The sequence below is a fragment of the Hippocampus bargibanti genome, linkage group LG03, assembly GCF_051943395.1.
Source record: "Hippocampus bargibanti isolate YZ-2025 linkage group LG03, ASM5194339v1, whole genome shotgun sequence".
NCBI lineage: Eukaryota > Metazoa > Chordata > Actinopteri > Syngnathiformes > Syngnathidae > Hippocampus > Hippocampus bargibanti.
In genome coordinates this window covers 24,933,325-24,951,708 of record NC_142736.1, presented here as the reverse complement: position 1 = coordinate 24,951,708, position 18,384 = coordinate 24,933,325, and the positions used below count along the sequence as shown (strand labels likewise).

General features: G+C 40.8%; 1 protein-coding gene across 1 annotated transcript in view; it reads left to right on the top strand.

Moving 5' to 3' along the window:
• greb1 (growth regulating estrogen receptor binding 1) overlaps positions 1 to 11,904 on the top strand; it is a 26,046-nt gene extending 14,142 nt beyond the window's left edge. Inside the window, exons 14-34 of the mRNA XM_088991333.1 lie at positions 52 to 222; positions 518 to 715; positions 784 to 967; positions 1,059 to 1,242; positions 1,327 to 1,463; positions 1,544 to 1,895; positions 2,605 to 2,720; positions 2,826 to 3,031; positions 3,142 to 3,736; positions 3,855 to 4,011; positions 4,093 to 4,195; positions 4,285 to 4,440; positions 4,554 to 4,690; positions 5,076 to 5,237; positions 5,470 to 5,674; positions 5,763 to 5,925; positions 6,094 to 6,212; positions 7,308 to 7,540; positions 7,635 to 7,835; positions 9,948 to 10,086; positions 10,203 to 11,904. Coding sequence (XP_088847459.1) covers positions 52 to 222; positions 518 to 715; positions 784 to 967; positions 1,059 to 1,242; positions 1,327 to 1,463; positions 1,544 to 1,895; positions 2,605 to 2,720; positions 2,826 to 3,031; positions 3,142 to 3,736; positions 3,855 to 4,011; positions 4,093 to 4,195; positions 4,285 to 4,440; positions 4,554 to 4,690; positions 5,076 to 5,237; positions 5,470 to 5,674; positions 5,763 to 5,925; positions 6,094 to 6,212; positions 7,308 to 7,540; positions 7,635 to 7,835; positions 9,948 to 10,086; positions 10,203 to 10,366 — 4,082 coding nt within the window. The 3' untranslated portion in view covers positions 10,367 to 11,904. The remainder of the gene's footprint in view (positions 1 to 51; positions 223 to 517; positions 716 to 783; positions 968 to 1,058; positions 1,243 to 1,326; positions 1,464 to 1,543; positions 1,896 to 2,604; positions 2,721 to 2,825; positions 3,032 to 3,141; positions 3,737 to 3,854; positions 4,012 to 4,092; positions 4,196 to 4,284; positions 4,441 to 4,553; positions 4,691 to 5,075; positions 5,238 to 5,469; positions 5,675 to 5,762; positions 5,926 to 6,093; positions 6,213 to 7,307; positions 7,541 to 7,634; positions 7,836 to 9,947; positions 10,087 to 10,202) is intronic.
• The last annotated feature ends 6,480 nt before the right edge of the window (positions 11,905 to 18,384 follow it).

The window sequence follows — 18,384 nt, the reverse complement described above, 5'->3', positions numbered from 1 at the left end:
GTGAGCAGACGAAGGATATTCAATCCCAGAATCTAACTTCCTGTTTCGCAGAAGGCGATATGGAATCCCTACTGGACAGTGCAACTTTGGACAGCAACGAGCCTTCTCCCTTATCCAGCAGTCAGGAATCAACAGAGGAAAAGAGTGTGAAAAATACACCCAGTCCAAAAGATTCACAAAGCCCTAAAGAAAAAGTACTGCCCGCTAAGGAAACTTGTTCAGGTGAGACAGATGACACAAATATGTTTTTTTTACTCATTCACTGCTAAATGATGTGCAAAAAGGGTTTTTGTCATTTTCACTGAAATTCTAGGACCCACAAGATATTTTTATAGTTTTAGGACTACATATACATTCAATGTAGCATATGAAACCTTAGACTCACTTCTTTCACGAGAAAAAAAGAGTTAATTCCTAAGTTATGTGGGTCTGGAGTTATGTGAGCTTGAAATGGGGGTGGCTGTACAACAGGCATGCATCTGTGTTTATTTATTTATCTGTGTGCGCATGCATGTAGAGTACTCTGTGGAGTGGCGTGATATTCGCCCCATCCAGCTGGCGGTAGCCAGGAAGCTGCTGTCTCACGTTTGCGCCATAGCAGACTCCAGCACCCAGAATTTGGACCTTGTGTCTTTTGACCGGGTCAACTTCCTCATCCTGGTCCCTCCCTCCGAGGTCACCTTTCAACAGACTGTTCTTCACCTATGGAGCTCCGGTTAGTTCCGTGTCTATGCGCATTTCAACTCAAGCCTCTTGAAATTTGACTTGAAATTTGGATTTCAGGTGTTCTTCGAGAACTAGGAAGTCTCGAACAAGATTGTGTGTCTCAACGGGAAGCGGAGCGCTATGTGGTCAAGATGGATCAAAGTGCTCAAGTGCGAGTTGACAGCCTTATACAAGAAGCACACAGCAACTCCTATACGCTTTACATCCTGGTGCATGACCACGCCCACTGGGATGTCAGCAGGTCTTTGTGATACAGAAGCAGATTTAAATTCCTTATCGCACTTACTTTTTGACATTAACAATGCAGACCTTTTCTCTGTGCTTCTTCATAGTGCCTCTTACTGCAACACAGACTCTGGTTTGGGTCTCGTGGACCAACTATTGAATTCCAGGCAGGTCAGAGATGCTCCAAATATCCTGATTCTCCACGTTACGTCCTTCCCGTTCGCTCTGCAGACACAATTCACGCGCATCAGCCCTTATAATGAGATCCACTGGCCATCTTCCTTCAGCAATGTAAGACGTCCTTTGGCTTGCGCTAATAAACCAAATGGGACATTTTACAGAGGCACTTTGTAACAGTGTGTCACGTGTGCATAGGATGTGGACCTGTATCATGAGAGAACACGCTACTTCGGGGTGTCCGAGCTTTTAGAGTCTACACGCTCTGGAAGCAGCCTGCCTCTGATGCGATGTGATTCGTCTTTTGAGAGCATGGCATCTGCCTTGGAGGAAAGGTATGCACACTGTCGGTAAAAAATATCTATATACTGGAAGGAGGTCACGTGATAAAAAGGAATTAATCATTTTGTCTCAGGTTTCCTAAGCTGCACAGCGCTGTGATCCGCACAACGGTTCTGATCCACCACTATTGCACAGCCCTAATGGCTGTTTCCGGAAGAATCGGCGGTTCTCACAATCTTCACAAACACACATCTGTGGAGACGCTGGGCATCGTGCAGGCATTACTCAGCGCTGCCAAGCAATGCCCCGCCCACCACGGTCACATGATCTTGCTGCGGATCCCATCTCTGGCTCTGGCAGCTTGGGCGCATCGGCGGCTGTCCCGAGTGAGGCAACAACTGGGCCTTGAGGAGAGTTTTGAGATTATACTTGGGAATCCAAGCCAACCGCTGAATGTTGGACACAGTTTTATTGATCAGATTAAGGTATACAAAAGTACTAATTCAATAGTTTAACTCATTCACTGCCACTCCCGAATTTATTCGGGTTTTGTTTTTTCTTGTTTGGAGATCGATAAAGCCCTGGCCATGGGCTCTACCAATGTTTTTTTTTCTTTCCACAAGGGGGCAGCATTTCCATTTTTTCCATGTTAGCGCTTTGTTCCAGCTTCGGCTGTTGTTAAAGCGCTATATAAACCAATATGTATTGCACTCTATTTTGGACAGCTGCCCTCATTTCAAGCTCATATAACTCCAGACCCATATAATTTAGGAATTAACTTTTTTTCTGATGAAAGAAGAGAGTCTAAGGTTTTTTTTACGCTGCATTGAATGTTTATTTAGTCCTAAGACTCAATATTCAGTGGATCCTGGAATTCGAGTAACAATGATGAAAACCTTGGCACTGGAGTGGATACATTTTTCTAATAATAATAATCATAATAATAATAATAATAATAATAATAATAATAATAATAATACATTTAATTTCCAGCTATTTCAAAGCTCTCAAGGACACTTTACAGTCACAGACACGCATAGATACAATAATAAATAAAATACAATTATAAATAGAGATTTTTGCACATGTCTGGCTGAGTTAAGTATGTTTATTTTCTCAAATTGTGTTTCATGTTTTCTTTATTTTGTAGTTTTTGTGTAAAACCTCTCCATTGTCTGTATTTTCTATTCGTAGTTATGGCTGAAAATCCAAGAATCTGATTGGGTTCCTCGTACCTACCTGGAGCTTGAAGCTCTTCCCTGCATTCTCATCCTATCGGGAGCTGAACCTCAAGGAGAATCACTTCCCAGGTTGTCACACTAAGACCACAACATTCAACCCTATTTGTCTTCTGCGGGAATTCTAAAACAATGAAGAACGAGTTCATTGATTATCTGATCACATTCTTCTCACAGGTCACTGAAATACTGTGACCTTCGAGTGGTCAGCTGTTCCTATCTTCAACGTACTACCCTCGAGCAAGAGTTGGGACTTGCAGCATACCTGCTGAAGGCGGAGTCTCGCTCCCCGCACAACACCGGGCCAGGAAGTGACCTGCTGGAAAGTGACGCGGAAAAACTCAGCAGCACCGACAATGAGGAAGAGGAGGTCCAGGAAAACGGTAGTCTGTGAATATTGTTATTGACAACAAAAAAAGATAAATATCATGAATAATTTGTCTTAGCGTGATGGTTGGTCCAATGAGTGAATGTATTCCTCTTTTTCTTGTAGAAAGCTCTCCTGTGTCCTCCAACCAGCCACTGCAGTCCAGCCCAGATGTCGGAGCATTAGACCCGTCCCCAACGCAGAGCACCACGTCAACATCTCCAGATGCCCCAAAGAGCACAGCGGACGCCACCCCGTCCCCTTCGCGGCCTCAGACTCAATTTGCCTCCCAGTCCTCTTCTCAATCATTTATATACCATCAACCTTCACTTCACCACCCAAGCCAGTCTATCACCCAGACATATTCTCTATCCCAAACCATTTTCCAGCAACAGATTTTGAGCCAGAACCAGTTGTTAGCTCAAACAAACCCCCAACTTTACTTCCAAACACAGCAGCAAGTCTCCCACCAGCCAACGCAATCGCTCGCCCCGGTCCGACCTCGTCGTCACCCTTCCAAGTCCACCTCTTCGAGCTCATCGTCTCCCAGAGCCTCGTCCCCTCATCTGAGCTGCTCTTGGGCACGGGGAGTGAGTCGCCCACCCTCGGTGCTCCTCCCTCGCTCGCTTTATGACATCATCACTGCCAACGATGGCAGCGGCCTTCCGCGATGTACCTCCTTCCTGCCGCATATGTCTGTCGCGTGGGCTAGCAGCTTCAGGTGAGACGACTGTACGACCTTCAGAAACACATCTTGGCGGACGTTCTGTTCTATTTTTGATGAATCTCTCTTCAACAAGACTTCGTGACCCAAAATCAATCATTGTTTTTGTTCCTAGACCTTTGCTGAGTAAGATGATGACCTGCACTGAACAGTCGTTGTACTATCGCCAGTGGACCGTCCCCCGTCCTTACCACATGGACAGCAGCAATCGCACCGAAGGACGGAGCGATAATTTTCACCCTCGCAGGCTACTCCTCAGCGGACCCCCACAGGTAATTTGGATTTCTTTATTTTCCCTCACTAATTGTCAAAATCATGTTCGATATTAACCTTGTGTGGATGTCATTGATCAGGTGGGTAAGACAGGTGCGTACCTGCACTTCCTGGGTATCCTGTCTCGGATGCTGATTAGGCTGATGGAGGTGGACATCTACAATGAAGAGGACATCAACTTGAGTAAGTATATTCACAGATCACAATGAAGAAATGATGACATGGTTGTGTTAAAGTGATGTTTGTCCATGTGTCCTTTTTGTGGTGTTTAGATGTCCAATCAGACGGGGTTCATTACAAGCCACCCAATGCCATGTGGCCAGACCCAGATGTTATAAAGTCTTTACCTTTTGATTATATCGTCCATGACCCCAAATATGATGATATCAGCTTAGTGTATTGTCCTGGATATAGACCACCTTCTGATGGTAGGCACAGGCTGCCATATTGAGAATATTTTAAAAAAATAATACTATAAAAACTTTATATTCCAAGATGTTGTCACAAATGTATTCTGTTTTTTTTTTTTTGTCTTTTCAAGCCAACCCTGTCCACCAGGAAGAAGTGTGTCTGAGGAGGCGCACGACACGAATCAAACTGTCCAAGTATGCGGCCTTTAACACATATCACCATTGTGAACAGTGTCATCTGTACTTGGGCTTCAACCCCAGATACCAGGTCAACAACACACAAGCATGCAATCATAAATTACCAGTATTTTAATTGTTATTTTATTTTATTTGTGTTTTGTTATTTCAATTTATTGTATTTTATTTTATTTTGATTTTTTATTTGTGTATTTTTTATTTAATTATATTGATTTTTTTTTGCATTTAATTTTTTTTATTTTATTGAATTAATTTTATATTGCATGTATTTTTATTTTTTTTTTTTTATTTTGTTTGATTGATTGAAATTTATTTATTTATTTTTATTTCTTTATTTTATCGAATTGTATTTGTTTTTTTTTTCATGTATTTTATTTTATTTTATTTTATTTTATTTTTACTAAAATCTCTAAATGTCAAGAGTTTTTTTTTTTTGTTTATGAATCCTAATTTAGATGTACGAGTCAACGTTGCATGCCTTCACGTTCACCCATCTCTTGCTTGGAGAAGAAATCCAGCTCTATTTCATCATCCCCAAGTCCAAAGAGCACTACTTTAGCTTCAACCAACCGGGAGGCCAATTGGAAGGGATGCGGCTTCCTCTCGCCGCAGACCGGGTATGTCAGCGAACTGTCAACATGCGCTTGTTTATGGATCCTGTTAAAAGTTATGAATTACATGACACCACATTTTTGAATCCTTGTTCCAAGTGCGAACAGAGCACAAAATTTGCAATACACATTTTGTACCACTTGGTGGTGCTGCAGGTTTTCCATACATTCTTGGCCAAACGAGGGATTTGTTCTTCAGTATTCAACCACTGATGACCTTATGTTCGTTTTTTTTCAGAGCCCAAACTGCATCAAGAGTCCAATTTTCACTCCGACCACTGGTCGCCATGAGCACGGTCTCTTCAACCTTTACCATGCAATGGACGGAGCCTCACATCTCCATATCCTGGTGGTCAAAGAGTACGAAATGGCCGTCTACAAGAAGTACTGGCCCAACCACATCCTCCTGGTGCTTCCTCCTGTCTTTAATGGAGCTGGGATAGGTGCGTGTCTGACTCTCACACAACACACAACCATATTTTGTACAAAGAAAACATTTTTTTAAGTTCCTGGTTCCTGGTTCTCTTCTAGGAGCTGCTCACTTCCTGATTAAAGAGCTCTCGTACCACAATCTGGAGCTGGAGCGCAGCCGTCGGCAGGAGGGCAGCGGGCCGATAAGTGACGTCTGGCCTTTCATCATTCTGGCGGATGATTCGTGCGTGATGTGGAACATAGTGGATTTCGACGCACGCAAGTACATGCTCACACTGTTTGCACTTGAACTACAATTGTGCTTGTTAAACTTTTTACACCAAGTACAACCTCAGGAAATGATGTCAGTAAAAAAAGGATTAAACCTCTACACCCCCTTGTTTCTTTATTTTCTTGTTCAAGGTAGTTTTTTTTTCTCTGCCCCTGCTAGTGGTCCAGTCGAAAACGCTGCGTCACTGAAGCAGGTGCTGCAGCACATGGAAGGCTGTCCAGACCTGTCCCACTATGGCCTGTGTGGGATTCGGAAGTGGAGCAGTCGTGTACTCGCAGGTTAGGATTCATGACGGTCAAAACATTTTTGGAAGAATATTGACTTGGGCCTAGTCCTGTTGCGATTCCTTTTCCCTTTTAAAATGAAATCAAATGACTGTCAAATCAACACAAAGCAAAAAAAAAACAATTACAAAAAAAAAAAACTTTCAATTAAATGAACTCATTCACTGCCAGGCAATGTGCAAAAATGTGTCCACCCCAGTGCCAGGGTTTTTGTCAATTCCAATGCCCACAGAATATTGAATTTAAGGACTACATAAACATTCAATACAGCGTTAGAAACCTTAGACTCTCTTCTTTCATCAGAAAAAAAATAATTTATTCCAGCATTATATGGATCTGGAGGTATCTGAGCTTGAAATGGGGGCGACTGTACAAAATATAATGCAATACATACATATGAGTTTATATAGCAACAAAGCGCTAACACGGACAAAAGGCAAATGCTGCCCCCTCGTGGAAGGGGGAAAAAAAAACATTGCCAGGGGTCTGACCAGCGCTTGATCGGCACCCCCGCAAGAAAAACTACAACCCAAACAAATTCGGGAATGGGGCTCAAAGACACACTTATCAATTCCTGAATAAATTCAGCAGCAAATGAGTTAAATTGCAACACTTGAAAATCAAAGGACCACTTGACACTATAAAATATAACACAGTCTAATTCCAAAACTCATTCCCAACGATTACCAAGTATTTTTTTTGTTTATATGTACAATTATTTATACAAAACTCTTTTTCAAGATGTCGTAGAGTGGTTAGCACGCAGACTTAACAGTGCAGAGGTCGTGAGTTTAAGACCCAGTCCGGCCTCCCTGTGTGGAGTTTGCATGTTCTCCCTGGGCATGCGTGGGTTTTCTACTGGCACCCAATTCAGGGTGTCCCCCGTCTAGTGCCCAAAGATCACTGGGAAAGGCTCCAGCACCCCCCACCCCCTCCCATGACCCTAACAAGGTCTGGAAAATGGATGGGTGGATTATTCAAGATTTGATGTTGGATGCCACATAGGGTCACATTCATGACTGCACTGGACAAGTTCGTTGTGTCCCATCAAATGATTTCGGACTAAAAGAAATGTATGTTTGAGTCTAGGCCCCAACCCGAGGAGGCCATTCTCGAGAGGTCACATCCATGACTTCCTCCTCCTCAACGTGGACCGGAGTCAGAACATCCAGTATGACCAGAACCGCTTCACTTGTCACGACGTCGACTTCACCCTACGGCTGCACAGCGCTGGACTGCTCGTCTGCCGCTTTAACAATTTCAGCGTCATGAAGAAGCAAATCGCCATCGGGGGTTACAGGACGTTCATCATCAAAACAAAGGCAAGGACCCATAAATGACCCCTTTCAATACTATTTAGTGTCCTTTGTTTCTGCGTGTGTGGGGGTGAACTGACGAGACTGAATATCTGCCCAGATGACAGACGTTCCCACTTCAGTGGGGCCCTCCCAGTACGTCTGCGCCCCCGACAGCAAGCACCTTTTCCTGGCCACCCCCGCTCAGCTCCTCCTGGAAAAATATCTCCAACACACCAGCCACAAGCTCTTTCCTCTCAGCACCAAGAACTACGAACACCCGGTTCTGTCTGTGGACTGTTACATTAACCTGGGCTCAGAGGTAAACACACGACACATAATAAGATCACCTTTGATTGCAAGGTGAAATGTGATTGGTTAATTGCTTAAATACGAAAACACACGTCTGGAAGCAGCGCAACAGGGGAAATAAGATCACCTTTGATTGCAAGGTGAAATGTGATTGGTTAATTGCTTAAATACGAAAACACACGTCTGGAAGCAGCGCAACAGGGGAAAAGTCATGAAAGGACGCTGAAAGACAATTTCGAATTATTTAAGAAGAATTCATGGACAAAATTGAAAGGTGCTTATAAATTAAATGTATTATTATTATTATTATTATTATTATTATTATTATTATTATTATTATTATTATTATTATTATTATTATTATTATTAAAATATAATTAACAGCAGTCCATGATTCAGATAGTTTTAGGCCAGCAGAGAAGGCTTCACAGGCCTTGATGTTCCACCACTTATGTGAAGTAATATTGAGCTACAACAGGTCTCGCAAATATTGTCAGCAGCCACATACTCCATTTCCCCTTGTAGAAGAAGTAGTGCGCGGTGCGTGCTCAGATATGTAAAATGGAACCCCAGCCTCTACTGTAGCGCTTTATAATGTGGTGTTCCTTATATATGGAAAACTGTATAATAATAATAAATAATAACTTTCATTTATCAGCGCCTTTCATAACTCTCAAGGTCACTTTACAGTCACAGGATAAGTTTTTCTGTCGGTGAGCAGCGGCATCCACACGCGGAACACCTGGAACACCGTGAAAACTGAAGGACATTAAAACGACAACATTACGATAAGTTTGACAAGACATACAGTAAAAAAGCAAATTAATAAAGTACAGTGTGCACCTTATTAACCGAAAGTAGATAAACTTTAGACGCTCGTTCTGTCTCTCTAGCAGTAACTCTTGTTTTGTTTCTCTCTAGCATTGCTCTCGTACATCGAAACACATGACACGTGAAACATTATAAATAAAGTATTGAAGACGAAAAAAAACACACATATAGAGGTTCGCATAGAAACACTTTTACAGAACAACAAGACCAAATAAATTATACAGTAAAGTCTCGTTATATCGATATTCAAGGGAGTCCGAAAAAATATCGCTATAACCGGGACTATCGATATATCCGACCCTGTTTGCATGTAATTTTCTTCGTGCGTGCATAGAAATAGTATCGATATAACCGGGACTATCGATATATCCGATATCGATATAACGAGACTTTACTGTATTTTTGTTGTCATGGCAACCAATGACAATATACCCGCCAGTTACAAAAAACCTTTTTAAACATGTCATTCGTTAAAGTTGCGTCATATATATGGAAGAAGTTTGAAAAAGCACCATTCATTATAGTCCTTAAACACCGGAAAATATAGTACAGTGAGACCTCAACTTACGAACTTAATTGGTTCCCAGACAGAGTGTGTAAGGCGAAAAGTGTTTATCTAAAAAAAAAATCCCATAGGAAACCATTAAAATGGGAATAATCAGTTCCCGGGTTTCCATAAAATATACTTTTCAACTCAATAAGCCTAAAAAACTACACACAATATACCTTATTCTATGTATAATAAATGTGCTATTGTATTGTAATGAAAGAAATACACTGCATTGTATCATAAAGTCACTTCATTTACATTTGTGATGGTCATTTATGGCTTGATGGAATGGCGTTTGAGGTCGAAGGTCAAAGGGAATTGCTGTTTGGAAAGAGAGACGCATTACATGTGGACCGTAATTAAAGAAATAAACTGCTGTAAAATAAAGTTTTATTTACCTTTTTGATGGTCGTTGATGGCCTATGGAAGGAGAGTCACCTTCCATATGGACTGTTGGTAACTTAACCTCTGGTGCTGTTCGGTCGTGTGCTTCCGCCGAAGATCACTCCGCCAGCCGTGGTGGGTGTGTATTATGAAAATAGTGCTTATTATAAGGTTTATTAATTTTCATAAATTTGACGTTTGTAAGACAAAAAGTTTGTAAGATAAGGTGAGGTCTCATAGTAGTTTAAATGTGAATACAGAACCTACTTTTGCCCCACACTGTTTAAATGCTTGATTTTACTGCTTCTGATTGTACTGCACCATAACGTACATCACACCCGTGCCTCCGCCTCGCAGGTGACCGTGTGTTTCGTGAGTTCAAGACCTCACTCCGTCAACATCTGCACCACAGGGTTGCTCTTCAGCGGCCTACTTCTCTGTTTCGCCGACGCCTTTGTGACCCCGAGCTTCCTCAAGAAGTTCACCTTCCTCAAAGGTACACGTGCCATTTGACTTAATTCCAATCAAATGCAAAAAAAGAAAAAAAACAGGGGGAAAAAATGCACCAAGTAAGGGAAAGCATCGCGGGTGCTCCCTTGTACCTCCCTGCAGGCGCTACTCTTTGTGTGATCAGCGCAGATCGCAGCTCCTTGAGGCAGACGGTCGGCAGATTGGAGCTGGAAGAAGAGTGGCGGTTCCGGCTCAGCGATGAATTTCAGACGGCTAACGCCAAGGAGGATCGACCACTCTTCTTCCTGACGGGAAAACATATCTAACCTGGAAAGAATGAGAAGGTTTTCCGTCACTGTATTGTTTATGTGCTTGTTATATGCTTTAAACTGAAAACTGCTGTTTATAATCCTTTAGAAACTCAATTTATGAGGCTTTCTCTGTGCGTTAGCAGGCAGTCTGGTTTTGCAATAAATAAGTGGGATTTGTATCAAAAGTGATGCAATGACAAAAAAAAAACATGGGTACTATTGGGGAAAAAAATTAATTGATTGATATCATGTCGTGCGTCACATTTTTGTGCACCTTCCCACAAAATGTATGTGAAAAAACGATGCAGGTACAAGCATGTGCAATGTTTTGATGCAATATTCTGCAGTCTTACTTTCTGCAGACCTTTAACGACACAATCATTCATTTTATGAGGGTAGCCGACTTTTGGCATTAAGTACTTTTTTTTCACTAGATGGTTTCTGTTGAGATGTACATGTATTTGCATGTTAATTACAATGACACCTTAACTTACGAACTTAATTGGTTCCCAGACAAAGTGTGTAAGGCGAAAAGTGTGTATTTCAAAAAAAAATCCCATAGGAAACCATTAAAATTGGAATAATCCGTTCCCGGGTTTCCATAAAATATACTTTTCAACTAAATAAGCCTTAAAACTACACACGACATACCTTCTATGTATAATAAATGTGCTATTGTATTGTAATGAAAGAAATACACTGAATTGTATCATAAAGTCACTTTATTTACATTTGTGATGGTCATTTATGGCTTGATGGAATGGCGTTGGAGGTCGAAGGTCAAAGGGAATTGCTGTTTGGAAAGAGAGGCGCATTACATGACGAATGTAATTAAAGAAATAAACTGCTGTAAAATAAAGTTTTATTGACCTTTTTGATGGTCGTTGATGGCTTATGGAAGGAGAGTCACCTTCCATAAGGACTGTTGGTAACTTAACCTCTGGTGCTGTTCGGTCGTGTGCTTCCGCCGAAGATCACTCCGCCAGCCGTGGTGGGTGTGTATTATGAAAATAGTGCTTATTATAAGGTTTAATTTTCATAAATTTGACGTTTGTAAGACAAAAAGTTTGTAAGTTGAGGTGTTTGTAAGTTGAGGTCTCACTGTACTTAGAAGGATATTTTGAGTACTTATCTGCTGAATATGTAAGACAGTAAGTGTTGTCTCTTTGTCACGATTTTGACTTTGTAACACTTCCATTTAATGTTGTTGTACTGGAAATCGCACATCATAATGTACAGCTCCGAATGCTTGAATTGTATAAATGTATAGATATTTGTAACTTCTAATGTGTTGTTTTGAGATGTTTGGGTCTTTTTTTTTATCGCGTAGTCTCTTGACCCACGCAAATCCTGTGCGTGATGTAACTCTATAATGGTCAATGGCAGAAGAATATGTGCTGGAGGATCTGCGAGAAGGACGGTTGTGCCGCTGTGGGAGTTGTCTCAGCCGATTTCACTCGTTGGGAAATTAAATCTGTTCAGTTATGCCTACTCCTTTCCACCACACTACACTATTTGAGTATGAAATACATTAAATATACTGTGCACACCCATGTATGATATTTATTGCTCTGGTGGGGCTCTGCCACATTTGCCCCAATGCAACATAATTGTTACTGTCCCACTCAGTGCTTCATTGCTTGCTGAGCTATGTGCTAAGTTTTACACGTTAATAATAGATGTCAGGCTTCTTGAGGGTATGGGTGTCCTTCATTTGTATGAGTGAGCAGTTGTTGTGTTGTGTAATACTGGCATCAGCAAATGGGTTTCTAGGTATGTAGACTGTGACGCTCAAAGTGTCCTCCGACTTTCTCAAGTTACCTTCTACTGGTCTATTATGAGGGGGTAAACTGAGTCCAAAACGCTGCACTCTGCATTTGCTAGAAATCAGTGGCGGACCATCAGGGCCTGCAAGTCCGTCTCTGCTGGCCTAAAAATATTTGAATCACAGACTAATTCATTCTATTTTGTCCATAAATTATTTTAAAATACTAATTCCAAATTGTCTGTCAGCTCCCTTTCACGACTTTTCCACTGCAGCGCTGCTTCCAGAGGTGTGTTTTCATATTTAAGCATTTACCCAATCACATTTCAGCCATCACGTGTTACCGGGGTCAGAAATGGACGCCTTCACAATCAGTTCTGCAGGCTCTGGAGCATAAAAATCAATGGCGATGAAGCCGTTGCTTTAACCAATCTGTGTTCGAGTTGGCAACCCATGGCCTGCCAACATCAGCGTTTTCACAAATTCTGATTGGCTAGTCACATGATTGGCTAGTTACTAGCCAATCATAGTATCACTAGCTGCTAGTGATAAGTGCATACTGGCCAGAGCTAGCACACTATATCGTAGCGAGCTGCATAAGCAACGATACTGCGTTGTGTTGATTTAATAGCAGTTTTGTCAACCTACAATGGCTAAAGGAGGAAAAGAATTTGATTTGGTTTGGAATTTACTGTTAAAGCCAAAATTCAAGACGAACTTTTCAAGAAAAAAATGGACATCATTAAGAAAGGTCGGTCAGTTATTTCCTGGCTAATGATACCCTCTAGTGAACTTGTAGTAAATCACAACACACTTTTTTTCAGTTTGGATTGATTCAAATGGAGGACTACTGAAGGCCTTGCAATAAAATCCACGGTCCGCCACTGCTATAAATATAATCACTGGATTTCCCAGAGAAAATTTTGCATAACCATGAAATATTTTACAGTAAAATTTCACTCTCCTAACCTCCAAATGTATTCTATAGCAGTGTTTTTAATGATATACCGGTATTGGCACATTGCGAATGAGAACCTCAATGAAAACAGATTACTGGTAAGAAAATACATTACTGCTGCTAACAACTGCTACCTGTACTTTTTGCACAAATTGCTGTTTTCTAACAACGTCATAATATTCTCTTTGTTTTTAATGTAGTCGGCCGTTACTAGTGTTTTTTTGTGCCCAACAATTGCCACGTGGAGAACGTTGGTCACAGTTGAAAACAGAGGACATTACATAACAGTACCACGATGTTGAGACACTACGGGCTCAGGATACACCTCCATACTTCCTTTTACATCGTACCACACGGGGGGCCTAGAGTTCACATTCAACTGAAGTGTATGCTTCCTGTATTTCGGAGCCGCTGTTTACATTTCTCTGCTGTTGCAGTCACGCTGTAGGTGATCAAGTCTTACTATTTGCTGTACAAATTATGTGAAGGTCAAAAGTCATCTGAAGCAATATGTGCTTTCAGCACACTGCAAGTGTCGTCGGGTGACATGCGCAGTCAGGAAAAGGGGCCCCTTTTGAATAAAAGCAGCCTTCTCAAGCTGAGAGCTACACTTGCCGCATGCTGATATCTCGACTAAAATGTCCACACCTCCCTTTGACACATATAACTTGAAATGTGTGAAAACAACTGGTGATTTAGATGGTTTATTTGAAATGTAACTCATTTCATTCAGTTTAAAACTAGTATTCACTTGTGCATACATTCAGTGGCTATAACAAGCCTACACACCCCTATTTAAACGCAATGTTTTGTTTTCAAACTAATAATACAAACTATATTTTCCCCAAATACTGTGACCACCTCAACAACTCATTTTTTTAAAACTCTTTTCAAGAAAATAAGGAAAAATAAACAAATGAGACAGTGTGGGTGTGAGCATGTTCAGAATTAACCAGCCACCAGCCATATTAACCAGCCATATAATGTATAATGCGTACCGGACTATAAGGCACAGCTTCAATGAATGAAAAAAAATCAAAATATCGAAATATATAAATAAATATAAGGCACACCACATTATAAGGTGCTACAGTAGAGGCTGGGGTTACGCACGACTTATTCTACAAGGGGAAATGGAGTCGGTAGCTGCTGACAGGAGTTGTGAGACCTGTTGTGGCTCAATATGACTTCACTTATAAGGCGCACCTGCGTGTAAGGCGCTGGGACATCTTTTGAAGGAAATCAAGGTTTATGGGTGTGCCTTATACACTTGAAAATACGGTATATAAAATGGTAATTAGTACACATATGCCACCATTGAAAACAAAATAGCCAATTGAGCCTGAAACAATTTTGGCTACTCTCGTAGGCTTTTCCTGACATGTATGATGCTGACCATCACCAGGCTTCACGGTAGGTAACGCACACTTTATGTTTTCAAACTAGGGCTAAAAATGTTTACATTGCTTCAGGGTGTGTACATTTTGTTCAAGCTCTTATACGTTTTCACAAACCTTTCTAAAGTCACTCTGATGTGGGATCAAAGGACAACCGACACCATTTTTTTTTGTTTCCTAACTGACATCAGAAAAACGTTTTATAGCATCTAAATTACCCAAAACACACAGCCTGATATTTTTAGTCAAATGAAAAACAACAATAAAAATGACTTAAAGTGTCCCAAAACTACTTCAAAATGACCTCAGAAAGTTTCAGGAGGTCCCGCCCCCTTGTTCGTGACGTCATGCCAGGACGTCTTGCCTTGCTCGAGAATCAAAACAATGGCTTCAGATTCGGAGAAGATGCTTTCTTGTTCCTCATCCAGTGATGAATATGATTCAAATAGTTCTGAAGAGGAAAGCATACATGTTTGCAATCGATTAAAGAAGATCTCCCATATCAATTCGAGCCGTCAGGACTCCAATGTAGCGTCCCAGAAAATGCACAAGATGGCGCCCAAGCTCTGTTGGAAATGGGCTGATTTGTCTGCTGGGAATGTGTGTCAACTAGTATCAAATAGTAGTCTTGGTGCAACACACAACGATTCACTATCGCGTTATTTATGTGTTTTCCTTCTAATTTCACCATCAACACGGATCAACATGAAATTTTCAGACCAAACAAAGTACCCAAAATGCTTTGTGTGCCTCTTTCTCGGTTAGGGGCGTTCCAGACGTGACGTCACGTCAGGCATCGTCATCAACTGGAAAACAAGACTTCCTGAATATTGAGTCTTAAATGTCTTAAAGTTTTAAAATGGAGGCTTTGTAAAATACACTCAGTAGAAGTCATTTGAAGTGATTTCACAAATTATGGACACAACTCGTCCGGAGTGTCAGATATCCTTTAAGTAAAGTCTGACAACAATAACAACTTCAAGCCCTTTTGGAAAATCATGCCACGAAAATCTGTCACATTCCTTGTTGCGGCAGTCCTTCTTCAGGAGAAATTGGGCTGTTCAGGAAAAAAACATTTTCAGAACTTTCCAGTGTCATTCCACTCGATTCAACTCTGGTCTCTACGTGGGTCTACAACAACTGTTTTTGCCAAGTCGCATTGGAACAAAATGTTTCTTTGAAAAAAAATCATCACAAGACATAACTTGTGGGACTCCGCGTTGGGGACGGGAGCCAATGTTCTAATTTGTTTTGGGGGTGTGGCTCAGGCTGCCTTCTGATTGGTTTAGGAATACCAATCCCCCGCCATAAGAAGCCAAAAGCAACACCCCCCTCTCTGTAGTGATGAAAGGAATGCATTCTTGACCTTGAAAGGAATGAGCTACTCTTGCCTCAGCGAAACATTTTCCTCTCTTTCCTCGAACGTGTCGCTAATGGCAAAATGTTAAACCAGAGGAAGAAACGTCAGTTTACACACTCACACACACACGCACACACCACAAACGTCTTAGTTTTTCAATTCATTAGTAATCTGCAGTAGAACTTGCGTTTATTTGGTACTGAAAAGCAAGAATGTTGGCTTTTTTACGCAAACAAACATGTCGAGCAAAACTGTGCTTTTGACGCCATTTTGTTTTGTGTGGCACCCAAAGGATAAAACTCGTCAGAAGGTAAGTGTTAGCAGGTGGAATGAATGAAGACCAATAGAAATTCCCTGCAAGGTGTATTCTTTTATTTATTTATTTATTTATTATTTTTGGTGGTTAATTTCAAAATTAGTATTAAAAATATCCAATCCTGAGATAATTTTGCAACTGAAATAAAGTTATTGAATTGAAAGTGTTTTTTTTCTGTTGCTAGGCAGAGTTCAAATGGTTGAATTCTAATTGACCGTAAACATTTTACTTATTTTAGCCCCGCCCGCAATTCCTCACAATACGATTGAGAGGAACAGGTGTTGAGAAACACTAAAAACAACAAATGCAAGATTCTCAATAAACATTTCATCATAAAATATGAATAATGACGAGACAGTCCTCTTTTACGTGGTCTTTATTATTCACGCCGCAAACAATGTGTTCTATTTTCCCACTAAATCCAATACTTCGCTTGTATTGACCCTCAATGTTGGGTATACCTAATGAAGTGTCCGTTGTGTATTCAACAAGGCAGAAAGTGTGGTTTATATTCTTGCAAAAATGTGAGATACATAAAGTTGTACATAAAGTCTTAACTGTCTGCCACCCACAAACACATTTTGGAAATTCTCCCTCCAAAAGATTGCTCGTTGTGAAAATTTCCTTCAGTCTCCTCCCTCTTAACTTTCTCTGCTGGCGGCTCCTTGGGAAATCGTTCGGTTCTTGGAAAACCCTGCACGTGTTTCCCTGTTCCCGTGTCTGGCCGGGTTCAACTGATAGCGTGGGTGCATATACGAGTGTGTACATGACAAAGAGGGAGGAAATCACAAGGGTCACGTGCTAAACGGTTGTGTAGTGCGGAATATGGACTGATAAGGGAAAACGATCCTCTGGGCACATACTGAACACCCACACTTACGCATAACAATGGCTGCATTCGCTGCACTATTTACTTTTGTTTCATTCTCATCGTTTTCATGCAGAGCAGTGTTACAATGCAAAATGATAAGTTTATTGAGAATCACGCATTTGTTGTTGTTTTTTTGTGTTTCTCAACACCTGTTCCTCTCAATAGTCCTGTGAGGAATTGTAGGCGGGGCAAAAAGTAATACAACGTATACGGCCAATTGGCCAATTACAATTCAATCCTTTGAACTTTGCCTAGCAACAGGGAAACAAATTTCAATTCATTATTGTAACTTTATTTCAGCTGTGAACATATCTTGGGATTCGATATTGTTAATACTAATTTGGCAAGTAACCACAAAAAAATATATAAAAATGACAAATACCAGTAGTACCAGGGAATTTGTATTGGTCTTCATTCACTCCACCTGCTATAACTAGCTATGCATTCATTCATCCATTAATTAATTTTTTTTATAATTTTTACACCTTGTACTGGTCTGGTCATCATTTGCAGACTTGCAGTTAATTTGTTGAAATGAATCATAAATTATGTGTGTGCAATTAATGAACAAATAGCATTGCTGTGGTAAAGAACATGTGCTGTCACGAAAAATAATCAAAACAATAGATGGTATTTTTCTGGCATGTAAAAGGGTGGTGTCTTGCCATTTTTTGTTTGACAACAAAATATCGCTTTGAAATACAAAGACTGAAATGTTTTGACGAGTGTTGTACCCTATTAAAAGGTCAGTCGTTAAAAACAGCATTAGGTTCTATTGGATGGACACAGTGCTACTCAAAGCATGTTTCTGGGAATCACTGGGCAGTGTGTCCACAGTCATGGAGCAGTGCCAGAGGGAGGAGACCAAGTGGGGGCAACAAGTTTTATTTCTTTATGGTGGAGGGGGTCTCTGTCCACAATCAAATCCCAAGAGTATTATGTAATTGTACGTCTCTAATCAGATTACAGATTTGTGTGCGGAGAAAGTGGCAAGTACATTTAGAGTTTGTTTCACCTTCATTTGGCCACAGGCAAGCATACACACAAAACAAACATTCAACACAATTTTGTCCTTCACAGTTGCATCGATATGAAATTATTGGGATTTTCTCCCCTAGTTGAAACGTTTGTGTTTTTTAGCCTGTCGTAACCTCCTCCCTGCTCTTACATGCCACGGTGATTTATTCTGTCACTTTTCGACTTCCTGTTGCACACACGTGCACTCACTTCGGCATGCATGTGCAGTATGTTTATCACGCAGAAATATGTTTTATTGTGCAAGTAAAAATATGGAGCTACAATACACAAAAAAGAACACATACAGCCACAGAGATGGCAAGATTTTTGTGACATGAAAAAACTGACT